This window comes from Neomonachus schauinslandi, chromosome 1 (genome assembly GCF_002201575.2).
Source record: "Neomonachus schauinslandi chromosome 1, ASM220157v2, whole genome shotgun sequence".
NCBI classification, from domain to species: domain Eukaryota; kingdom Metazoa; phylum Chordata; class Mammalia; order Carnivora; family Phocidae; genus Neomonachus; species Neomonachus schauinslandi.
The window spans coordinates 2,145,288-2,156,989 of NC_058403.1; the positions used below are offsets into that span (position 1 = coordinate 2,145,288).

Genomic DNA, 11,702 nt, shown 5'->3' on the forward strand with positions numbered 1-11,702 from the left:
GCACAGAGGAAAGCCACACAGCAAGGGCTCCCCGTGCCCGGAGCCGAGAGCACTCGGGCCTGGTAGGGGCGGGAAGACCCTCTGCTCTCTGGCCCCAGCTGTGCTTGCTGTGACGCCTCCCCGAGCTGCACGCCTGGGGCCCAGGCGCTCTTCCCTACACGCACACACACACACAAAGGGTTTCGACAGACAAGTTTCGTAGGAAGGAGACAGTTATCCTCAGTGACCTGACCTCCGGCGGGCCCTGGGGGGCTGCCCAGAGCAAGGGCGATCCTGGCGTCCGCAGGTGGGCCAAGGGGGCTCCTGCTGCAGGCGGGGATAGGCAGGCCCCCAGAGAACAGAGTCCCCGTGGGAGGTCAGACATGTCGAGGCCAGCTGACCCAGACGGCAGGTGGGCCAGGGGGCCGGGCGGCACGGCATCAGGCGTTACTGCCCCGCCCACAGGCCCGAAAACCAGGAGGCTCATCATCACTTACCTCTCACAGCAGCGGGGGTGGGGGGCCTGGGCCTCTGTGCCCCGTCCCCAGGCCCAAACTAAACGGCCCACTACGTGGACCCCGGCAGCTGCGTGTGGGGGCATCCCCGGGGGCACAGGACACGGGCCGGAGGGGAACGTGCTACAGCGGACGAAGCCCACGCCACACTCAGGCTGTGGCCCGAGACGTCTCTCTCCCCACACAGAAGCACACCCACGGCGCGAGCCACCAGCCGGTGCTGCTGCTTTATCAGCTCCCGTCGGCTGTCGCTCGTGGCCTGGGACCAACCCGACAGCCCCTACCCAGCAGGCTGACCACACAGGCTGAGCGTCCACAACGTCCCTTCCTTCCCGGAAAGCAAGAAACCTCACTCACGCGCCTCACACACCAGCTTCAGACGCCGGCAGAGTGTCCGTCTGGAAAGCAGTTTATTCTCCCCGGCCTCAATGCAACCCCCTTCCCGTTTTAGTACATATTTACTCCAGACTAGAGGACTTTCAATTACCAATGAGTATGATAATTCAATTTCCTAACTACTAGATTCGTAAACTCAAAAAAATTCTTTCCTCCCAAACACCACGTATCCTAAGGCCAGCCAAACGTGAGGCTGTGGGGAGACGTGTCTCCCAATTCTCTCTCTGAAAGAGGAGGCCCCACTTCGATCTCAGGTCACACAAGGGGTCCAGCCTCCGCGGTGTGAACGGAATGCCGCACACCGATCCATCCCTGGCCCCAGGGACGCCTCCTCGGGCAGAAGATACCTATAGAAGGAAAAGCGAAGCCACGGGGAAAACAGGCCACCAGCTCCCCCTGGTGGAGGCCGCAGGGCTCGCGGCACGGTCACTTTCCACAGAGTTCCAGCACCTTCTTCACCATGGCCCCGATCCCGTCGTGGATGTGGTGAAGCTCCGTCTCGCACATGAAGGCCGGGGTCGTGACCACCTTGTTTTTCTGGTCCACGTGAGCTTCGTGCACGGAAGTTATGGGAAAACGTCACCCAGCAAGGACTAGAGAAGTGCAGGCGCGAAGCGTCCACCGCGGCCCCCGCCCCAGCCCCCCTTCTCAAGGCAGCTCGCGGCAGGGCTTCCTCCCGCTGCAGTCTCTGCCCACGGGGCCCCGTTCCGTACCACCTGCACTCGGGACTGGGGGATGCAGGCCTCCCAAGCTCAGCCAGCAGAGTGCTGGCTTCACAGGATGCCCCAGGGCGGCCCAGCCCACGGGACCCAGACGCACCCACAGACCTGGGCTGCACGCACACGAGCGCCAGCCTGGGCCCCACAGCAACCCTGGAGCGGGCGAAAGCAGCTCTGTTCTTCCGATCAAGAAACTAAACCAGAGAGCTCGTCCACGGCAAGGGGCCAACCCAGCCTGGGAGCCCCCTCTACACAAGCTGCGCTCCTGTCCTGGTCACCCAGACCCCAGGCAATGACAGGCCTGGCCCTGCCGGCCACTCCGTGCGGGAGGGAGAGGGAACCCTTCGCCCGAAACCGTGCGCGAGAAGAGAAAGGCACCTTCGAGACAGACACCCAGAGGGTCCTGGTGTTGTCTCCCGCACCCTCCGCTCCTCACCTCTGGCCCACGTGGAGAGTCTGGGTCCAGCTGTGGACCCGGAACGTGGTCAGCCGGTGGCCCGAGGCTCTGTGCGCACGGCACTTGGGCACCTGCAGGACGATCAGGGGCCAACGAGGCCACTGGGGATCGCTACCCATCCACACCGCCCAGGGCTTCCAGCCAAGCCACCCCCCGCCCCGTACTTCTTCCCTCTGCAGCTTCCCCCCACCCTGGGGCGCGTGCTCCTCCCCTCCCGCCAGAAACTCGTCCCCATCGAGCCTGAAGCCGTCCACTCGCCGGACCAGGCAGCCCAGCAGAGCTCCAGGCCTAGGGTGTGCTGCACACAGCAAGCGTCCCCGGGGCCAACTTGGAAACGGCCTGGGGACCGGGGCGTCATGGCACTGGGTGCCAGGCCCGTCACACACCTGCGCGCAGAGGCCCCCAACAGTGCAGTCCTAGTTCAAGAGGCTGCCTGCCCGGGCAGTCGCCAAGGGTCAGAGGAGGGGTCCCCAGCACCACACGCCACTGCCACGCCGGCTGCCGGAAAGGATATGGTCACGCCCTTCGCACAGTGCTTGGCGCCCAGGGCCTTGATGGCTTCCGCAGTCCCTGCGTAGGGCCACTTGCCGCCTTCCTCCTGCTCGTGGCCCACGGTGACCTCGACCCCACGGAGCACTCTGGCCGCCAGGACGGGAGCAATGCAGCACAGGCTGGAAAGCGAGGGACAGGGTCGGCACGGGGGTCGGCTCAGGGGAGCACGGGTGGCCGCCGGGCCCGGGGCGCAGCAGGGAATGCCGAAGGAACGGAATTGACCTTGAGGATGAGCACAGACGGTAGCCGCCGAGCCCACGGAGTGAGGAGTGGGCCTCAGCTCACTCCCCGCATGTGCTGCAGGCTCTGGGCGCCCGGGGGTCAGGCCTGGCCACGGAGCAGGGGGCCAGCGGGCACCGGGCCACCCGCCGTGCTATGCGCAGAGAAGGGCTCGGATGGCAACAGGGCACTTAGGCCCGAGTTTCGGGGTGGCTTTTCACACAGCAACAGCTAACCCCAGGGCACGGACTTCTCTGGAGAAGGTGCAAGAGCGGTCTCATGGGACCCGTGGGTGTGCCAGGCACCACAGGAGCGAAGGGCCCCTCCCAGGAGAGCACCAAGCCCCACTACACCCACACGGGCCATTCCCAAGGCGCCCGAGCCTCGCGGTTCGCTCCTGGGCGTGCGTGCGGGGCTGTGTGGCCGGCGCTTGCCCTCGGGGCTCCTACGAGGCTCTGCTCCCGCCAGCAGGCCCTGCTGACCGGCAGCATCAGACCCTGCGCCGGGGCCCCGCCCGCGGCAGGCGGTACGTGCTGGGCACACGGCTGCAGCCGGGCCGCCCTGCCCTCCCCCAGTCGCACGCACGCTGCCAGCAGCCCACTGCCCCAGCTCATCTCCAGCACGCCTGCCTGCTTCTCCCGCGCCCGCCGGAACGGCTCTGCGGACACGCTGCTCCACGAGCCGTGAGAAAATAATGTCAGGACACACTTACATTCTTTTTCAAATTTCACAACACCCAAAACAACGTGCTTGGAAACCCGTGGGAGCAAACCTCCCTCCGTCGCCAAGTAGGTAAAAAGTGATCGGACCCGGCGTCTCTGAAGTGCCCCACATCACAAGCCCGCAGACACCTACCTGGCAGCCAGCACGGGACGCACGTGAACGGCGCCGCGGCCATCGGCCCTGCTCTCGGGCCGCAGACGGGGAGGCCCGAGCTCAGGGGACACACGAGCAAGGCAGCACAGCCACCAGAGCCATCGCTCCCACCTGTGCTTCCGACACCGGGTCCTCCTTGACGCCCGCCCACATAATGGGTGCTGCTCCAGGGACAGCGTCCGGCGAGGGGAGGCCGGTGGCAGTGCCGTGACCGCTCCCCGGGCAGCGCGGCGTCTTCCGAGCAGATGTGCTCCCAGCCCATGGGGCCGAGGCCGGCGCCTTCCGCGAGGAGGGGGCTCCCGCACAGTGACTGCGCACGAGCGCCGGTGAGTGACCTTCGCAGGGACCGTCCTAACACGACCCTGCTCACACAGCTGTCAGGAGGCCGGCGTGCTCCCACGTCCGCACCCCACTGTCTCCTGTGCGTGGAGCAGAGCAGAGCTCCCGAGGGGGCTTCTCGAACCAGCAGGCCCAAGCCGAGCCATCTGCACGCTGCAGTGCATTCATGTGGACGAGCAACCCATGCGTTAGTGCAGGAGCGGGGACAACCGCTGGGAGGTCGGTGCAGGTCGCGGGTGACGAGCTCGGGCCTGGTGAGCGGAGGCCGTGCCGCTGAGTCTGGGTGCACAGCGGGCTCGCCGCCCTGGGAGGGCAGCGGCAATGGCCTGAGGGCCACCGGGCACCAGCCCAGCCCGAGCGAGGACGGGCGGGCAGACGCCAGGCGAGGGGAAGGGGTGCTGGAAAAGGCTGGGGTCAGGGGAGGACTGACTGGGGAACCTTCTGGAAGCTCTCCTTCCTGTTAAGTCACCAGGACAAATTGCCATGACCACACAGAGTTTTCCAAGCCGGAAGGCACCTGTGACGGCGCGTGAAGCCCGAGTGAAAACAGCCTTGAGCCCACGCGGCCCACCCCCCGCACATACCCAATGGGCTTGCTGGCCTTGTGGAACTCCTTCAGGACCCGCTCCACGTCCTCATGGACTTTGCAGTCTTTCCCGTCGACGGCGAACGTGCTCCTACCACGAGAAGAGGTGTCCTCAGATCTCACAGCTGGGGGTCTATGTGCCCGGGGAGCCTCCAACCCCACCCTGGACACGTACCCATCACTCCGCTAACTCCCCGGCACCTGAGACCCGCAGTTACTGTGCACGTGCGTGGTTTTTCACTTAATTATATATACAATTTTTTCTACTTTTTAAAACAGAAAGAAGCAAGCACGGCAGAGAAGGGCACAGCGGAGAGGTGAGGTGGGGAAGCCAATCCCCAAGTGAACCAAAGCCGGCAGGTGCGCGGGCAGTGGGCCACACCCAAGGCGTCATCAGAGGTCTGCTCCATAAGCTAAGGGACAGCAAGACACGCCAGGGGCCTAAAAGCCGTGACAGACAATCCACGGAGGAGGAAACGATGCGGTTAGAGACACCGCTTCCCTCAGCACAGCGAGGACAGCTCAGCGGTCTGGACGGCCTCCCCTCCCACCAGCTACGCGCCGGCACCTCCCTGGGAGGCAACCCCAAAGTACACGCGCTTTATGCAGAGCCCCGCTCTGGCCCTCTGCTCTGAGCACGTGTGGACGCCTCCGTCCTGGGCCGACTACTGCAGTGTTGCGGGCAAAGGCCTGGGAGACGCGTGGGCACCATGCAACTCTGCCAACCTGCGGCGGTCTCAGGGTGTGCCGCACGGCCAAACGTATCCCAGTTCACCCTCTTGATGCAAGTCAACTATATCCCCCAAAAGCTGTCAGGCCAAAAGTGAGAACTGGAAACCACCACTGTCCATCAGAGCTGGGTCGTCTACCCGACGGGATCTGCGTGTGCAGCCGTGAGGTGGTTAATGGGCCACCAACAAGCCACACCATTTGTGAAAAACACAAAATACAGAATGATAAGCTTAACAGGCCTCCATCTGGTTAGACTTCTCTTTTTTTAAAAAAAAGATTTATCTCACAAGAGCGAGAACGCGCACAGAGGGGAGGGACAGAGAGAGAGGGAGAGAGAGAATCTCAAACAGACTCCCAGTGAGCACGGAGCCCGACGTGGAGCTCCATCTCACGACCCTGAGATCACAACCTGAGCCGAAATCAAGAGATGGACACTCAACCAACTGCACCAGCCAGATGCCCTGGTTAGATATTTAATACAACCACACGGGAATCTCTTGGGAAGCACATGTGAAAGGGGGAAACAGTGCAGGGACAAGCCTGAGGCCCCAGACAGGAGAGAGCGAGTTCCCACTGGGAACTTGTCCCCAGCGAACTCGCCTGCCGTCCCTTGCTGCGTGCACACGGCACGACCAATAGCCACAGTAGCCACGGCTAAGGAGACCAATCACAGCGAGCCGGCCTGTCTTCTGGAAAGGTCGGGAGGAATGGGGCAAACGACCATAAGCCACAGCTTCCCCCAAGGAAGACTGAGCTCACAGAAATGAGCGCTGATCACCAAGGCGACCGCTCCCTCGAATGCAAAGACCCGCCAACAACCCAGCGCCCCGCTTATCTGTGCTTCCACGCCAACCGCGCGTGGGTGGTCATCTGTGCCACGGACACAGCCCCAGCAGATCCCTGAAGTGCCCTCCCCCCAGGGGAAGTGCTAACGGTCAGAGACAAGGCTTATCTTCCCGAGGAAGAGAGCCTGGTCCTGGCAGCATCAAGCCCAGCCAACAGAGGCCATTCTCTGCCATCTACTGCCAAGGGGCGCGTGAAGGAGGCAGTGACAAGGGAAGCTCGCCCGACAGGCTGGTTCTTGCAAGACAAAGTGGACGTGAGGGGAAGGCAGGGCTCCCAGCAGGATGAAGGAGTATGGGAACCGCTTCCAGGGCCTGGGGACATGGGGTTGGGATCTGGACAAAGCCGTTCAGATGTCTGCAGGCCGAGGGGAGCCACGAGGTGTCAGAACACGTTAGGGAGCCTGCCCTGCCCCACTTCTGGGTGCAGGGCACCCAGACACAGCCAGCCAGGACGCTGTTGCAGGGGAACAGCACCCATCAACTAACCCAAACGGGGGTGGGGGGCAATGAGCACAAGGGTCCAAGGCGTCTGGCTCAAACCCTGCCCCACCCCATGCCCGACACACAAGGAGTCCACAGGGAGGCAGAGTTGACGGACGACGGTCCAGGTTAGGGGAAGCAGCTCTGACCATCGAAGGGACATTCTGCTGCGAGTCTTGGGCAGGCAGCTGGCCACACGGGCCAGTAAGGGCGAACGTTCATGGTCCAGATACAGACGAAACTCCTGGGAGGTGAGAGAGGGGTGCCGGGGCAGGAGGGGAGACTCCACGAAGGAGCAGCTGGAAAGAGGGCCTGGCCAGTTCCCACGGTGCCCACAGAGAACTCGAGAGTGGGGAGAAGAGGGAGAACAGGAGCCCATCCCAGGAGGCAGTGGTGAGCAGAGACCTTCGAGGACACCCAGACAGCACAGCAAGGAAACCCAAGGGGTACGCGCTGGCCGAGGCTGTGCGGTGAGGGTGCAGGCGGCACCCGGCACCCACTTGATCTGGGAGGGGAGGGGCGGGAGCAGGGAGGCGGAGGGCTGGGGCTGGCTGCCTGAGCTCGCAGCCAGCCACTCCGTCAGGGGCCCCTGGGCATGGGCCAGAGCAGCCGGCTCATCCGAGAAAAAGGAAAACGCTCCACTTGGAGCCCGATCTGCTGATCTGCTGGGTTTCCATCGAAACCCACCCAGTCCAGGCTGTTACTCCACTAGGGTCCACGTCTGAACCCCAAAGCGTGGGGCACAGCTGCTTCCTGTCTTCCCAAGCCAGCTACGGTGAAGCTGCCTCGGAAGGGATGTGCCGGGCTGGTGAGGCCCGCGCAGAGGATTTCTATGAGGTGGGCAGAAACAAGAGATAGAGAAATGAGAACAGAAAGAGGACCTGAAACCCAAAGGACGTCACGCCGGCGGGGTGACAGCTTGAGGTCCAGCTACCATGGCAACGACCCAGAGAACAAAACAAGGAAGGACTCCCTTCCTCCGGTCGGGGCCAGCCTCCACACAGCCCACCAGAAAAGCGGTTTCCCAGCTGCAAGACCCACGAAGAGGCAGTGTCCGCGAGGAACACGTGCGGACACGCGGGTCCTGATGTGACAAGACTGCCAGCACAGTGGTGAGATGAGTGGAAGCCCACGCCCCCCCAAGAGTGGCCGGTACCGAGAGCACTCAGCAAGAAGTGAGACAAAAATCCAGGTCTTGCTTAGGTTCCACCTGAGCCCCATCCCACAGCGGTGTCCTGTCACAGCGCAGCTCCGTGCAGCCTCTGGGACCCCAGGCCCCCGTCCCCGTCTCCCGCTACAGGTGAAAAGCAGAGACCCCAGAGCTCCAGCACGCACAAGTTTTTGGCAGCTCCGAAGCCTCCGGGGAAAATGGCAGCGTCGTGATTGGCTGCGCTGAGCCTGGCCAGGTCGGTGATCTTCCCGCGCGCGATCCTCGCGGACTCCGTCAGGACGTTCCTGGGAGAGGACACAGAGAGGCCTGAGGACCGCGTCAGCGTGCAGAGGGCAGAGCGGGGCGCACAGAGGCCACCGCACGAGCAGAACACACGTCCTCCGCCCCAGGGAAGGCACGGGCACGTGCGCTCAAGGTTGGGGCCCAGGAAAGACGGTCTAGCCCCTCGCAGCATCTGCAGCACTTAGTCCTGGGCACTGACAAAAGACAGGACGGGGGTAGGAAGGTCCAGGTACCGCACGGGGGGGAGGGAGGCAACCCGGGGTCAACCACAGCTGGCGCTACCTCGTCCAGGCTGCGTGGCCCGGGGCCCAGGCAGGAAGACAAAGCCCGGGCCAGCGGAGGCCCTGCAGCTCCCAGGAGACAGAGCTCTCCCTGGTGGACCCTGCGGCCAGAGCAAGACAGGAGGGGCGAGAGTGTGCCAAGACTGCATGTGCCTCAGGGAAAGAAACGCTCAGAGAGATCCAGAGAGATCGGGGCCCAACCAGGGGCAGGAGGCAGCAGTCCCAGCCGAGCCGCCCAGCAGGTGGTCACGAAACACAGGCAGGACGACTTGTGGTAGGCATTAGAAGGCAACAAGAACATCAGAACAGCCCGGAACGCAGCCAGATCCGCAGTCAGGACAACGCAACCAAGCACACAGGTTCTCAGGGAGCTTCTAGCAGGCACTGGTCTACACTCAAGGGCGAGAGGGGCAGGACCCAACCTGGTTTCGCTCTCAGAAGGCTGCCCCTTGGCGTGGTCAACCACGTGCATCTGAGGGATGTCAGGAGCAAAGATCTGGACCTCAGCCCCGCCACGACTCAGGTGAACCAGCACCCTGCACGGAAGAAAATCAGACAGGCTGAGACCTACCCAGCCCGGCGCTACCACCTCGCTTCTGTGAGCAGGACTTCTGCAGAGTGCCCCCCATCCACCCCTTAGGTACGTTACCATCACGTCAGCTTTACAGAAAGCTGCGGTTGGCTTGCCAGTGACCCAAACATCCACAATCCAGATTCGCTGTCACTGAACTAGCCTGCAGAGCCCAGCTGGTCCCCAAGCTCCCTTTACAAACTGGGGTGCAGGGAACAGGTGACTTGACTGATCACAGCCCGGACGTCTCAGTTCCCAGGCTGCTTCGTGGTGCTCTTCTTCCCATAGGCCAATCAGTGCAGGGCTGGAGGATCTGAGTTGGGCTTTGGTCAGGACAGGAGGTTCAAGTCCTGCTCTGTGCCACCTTTCCTGTCACAGCCAGAGGGCTGGGGGAGAGACGTGCAGGTCTCCCCAAGGGCTGCTCTGTGCCAGGCACACGTCCACATCTGTTCTAGAGCCGGGGCTCTCACCGTCCCCCTTCAGAGGCGGCGGCGTGAGGGGCATGAGCCGGTAGGACCAGCACCACCCTGGCACTCAGGCTTTGCTCCTCGTAACCTGCAGGGCTCTCCACACGTGGTCCGTGCCCATCCTGTCCGCCCGCCACCCCGTGCCTCTGCGTTCTCGTGCCCCCGCCCCGAGCCCCCATCTGGAAGCTCTCCTGGCCCTCTCCCGCCCACGAGCTCGGCACACTCCAAAGTCCGCTGCATGCCCAGTGCCCATGCTGGCACCCGAGGGAAGCCGCAGGCTAGGGAGGGGCCTCGGGCCCCTCTGGGCACCCTGCAGCCTTGCACTTGGGAGGGGCATGCTCCCCAACCACGCGCTGACTCGCCCTCCAACCTACTCCAGACAGGACAACATTACCACTCCTGCTCACACAAACCTTTCTTAATAAAACACAAAAACAGTACAAACGACTTAGCAACAACTGACAGGCCACATGGAAGAACCTGTCTACAGCCCGGGGCGGCTCAGCACCTTAAAATCACACTGGAGCCACGAATGAGAATGTGGACGCCTGCCCGGGGACTTCAGAGTGAGCAGGCGGGCATTAACAGAGCACCAGACGGGTTCAGTGGTTATCTCTGGGGGACAAGGCCACGGAAGGTACTTAGCGGGCTTGTCTGGAGCTCCCTGCGCCGCACACAAGTGACCCCAATGTTTCCCCGCTCGCTCGCTTCTGCCCGTCTAATCAAAGGGTCTCCCAACGGCTGGGGAAAAGCAAACCGTCCTTCACGGCTTACGCGGAGGCCTCGTGGAGCTCGGTCCCATCGTAGACTCCGCAACCAGACAGCACCTGCAGGGGAGCGGGGGTCAAGGGGGGTCCACCTGAGGCAGCTGGCCGGGGCTGGGGGCGGAGAAGGGCGGGCCTGGAGGGGAGAAGGAAGCTGGCCTCGGAGGGTTGGCGGGGAGGAGGCTCTGACCTTGGGCAGGGGTGGGGTTGGGGGTGAACGGACCAGCCCGGCGGTAGGGCTGGGGGCACGGGGACCCGACCTGGGGGCGGGGGTGACTTGAGCTCGCCCTCGGGCGGGGGTGGTTAGGGTGGTTAGGGATGGTTAGGGGGTCGGCCTCGGGGAGGGCAGGGGCCCGACCTCGGCGGCAGCCCCGCCCCCAGGCCCGCCCGCCGGCGTCCGCTTACTAGCGCGACCCTGGCCCCCGGGCGCGGCGCGGAGCTGTGGAGGGGCGCGCGTGGGGTGCACGCATGAAGCGGCGCGAACGCGGAGGACGCCAGTAGCCTGGACGCCACCAGGGCCCTGACCGCCGCCATGACTGCGCGGGGACAGCGGGTCGCAGGGTCACGCGGTCACAGAGCCCCGCGCGGAACCAGCGGGCTCCGCGCCTGCGCAGTCGGCCTGGCCGCAGTTCCCGCGAACCCGCCGGTGGGCGGGGCCGCGCCTGCGCAAGTCGCCCTCCCCACCCCCCCCGCCCACCGACGCGCTCTGTTCTCCGCGGGCGGCGCGCACTGCCCCAAGCGCAGCCGGCCTCCCTGAACTAAATCATTGCTAACGGGGGATGGGAAGGTTCCTTCAGGCACTAGCTGGGGTTCCTCCGCTGAAAACCTCTAGGTGTTACCCAGGAGTCAGTTCGCGGGAGACGACTGCATAAATTATTATACTCTCCTTTAATCTATCAATTTTCAAACTCACAACAGCTGGTCCAGATAATTTAAATGGTCCCCGTTGGAGGCCACTGGGGAACTGCAGACACACTGGGCAGTTCAACGCAAGGCTGTCCCTGTCACTGATATTGAAACTGTTCCATTTTTTTTTTTTAAAGATTTTATTTATTTGAGAGAGAAAGTGAGAGAGAGAAAGAGCACAAGAGGGGGGAGCGGGAGAGGGAGAAGCAGACTCCCTGCTGAGCAGGGAGCCCGACGTGGGACTCGATCCCGGGACTCCAGGATCATGACCTGAGCCGAAGGCAGTTGCTTAACCAACTGAGCCACCCAGGCGCCCGAAACTGTTCCATTTTTAAGACTTCTAGGGTTAATCTCTGCACAGAGATCCTCCTGGGAAGCTAGAACAACACGGGATATTATAAAAGTTGGAACCGAAGATGAGCTTGGAACAGTCACGGTCTTTATTCCTGAACCTTCATCCCGGACCCCTCCATCTCTACAGACGGACCCAATTCTTCTGGACCCAGGAGAGCCATCCTCCCTCCTTTCCCCGCAGCTGGGAATTCTCCCGTGGGGATCCTGGCTT

The 11,702-nt window shown here is 63.1% G+C and overlaps 1 protein-coding gene across 3 annotated transcripts; it reads right to left on the reverse strand.

The window, feature by feature from the left end:
- Positions 1–885: 885 nt before the first annotated feature.
- GATD3 (glutamine amidotransferase class 1 domain containing 3) lies at positions 886–10,837 on the reverse strand. Of its 3 annotated transcripts, XM_021679248.1 has the most exons (7): positions 10,637–10,837; positions 10,242–10,294; positions 8,852–8,965; positions 8,031–8,150; positions 4,637–4,729; positions 2,581–2,737; positions 886–1,445 (listed from the first exon to the last, which is right to left on the reverse strand). In XM_021679248.1, exons 1-7 carry the CDS (start codon positions 10,763–10,765, stop codon positions 1,317–1,319), a joined length of 795 nt encoding a protein of 264 aa, XP_021534923.1. In that variant the 5' UTR covers positions 10,766–10,837; the 3' UTR covers positions 886–1,316. The 3 variants fall into 3 exon arrangements, with proteins under 3 accessions (XP_021534923.1, XP_021534924.1, XP_044775256.1); XM_021679249.1 differs by lacking the exon at positions 8,031–8,150 and having other exon boundaries at positions 893–1,445; XM_044919321.1 differs by lacking the exon at positions 4,637–4,729 and having other exon boundaries at positions 893–1,445.
- Positions 10,838–11,702: the final 865 nt, after the last annotated feature.

Coding starts and splice junctions, on each gene's coding strand:
- GATD3 (XM_021679248.1), bottom strand. CDS start 10,765: ATGGCGGCGGTCAGGGCCCTGGTGGCGTCCAGGCTACTGGCGTCCTCC. Junction 10,295..10,636: donor CGGGGGCCAGGGTCGCGCTA/GTAAGCGGACGC, acceptor GCTCCCCTGCAG/GTGCTGTCTGGTTGCGGAGT. Junction 1,446..2,580: donor ACTGTGCGAAGGGCGTGACC/ATATCCTTTCCG, acceptor ACTTCCGTGCAC/GAAGCTCACGTGGACCAGAA.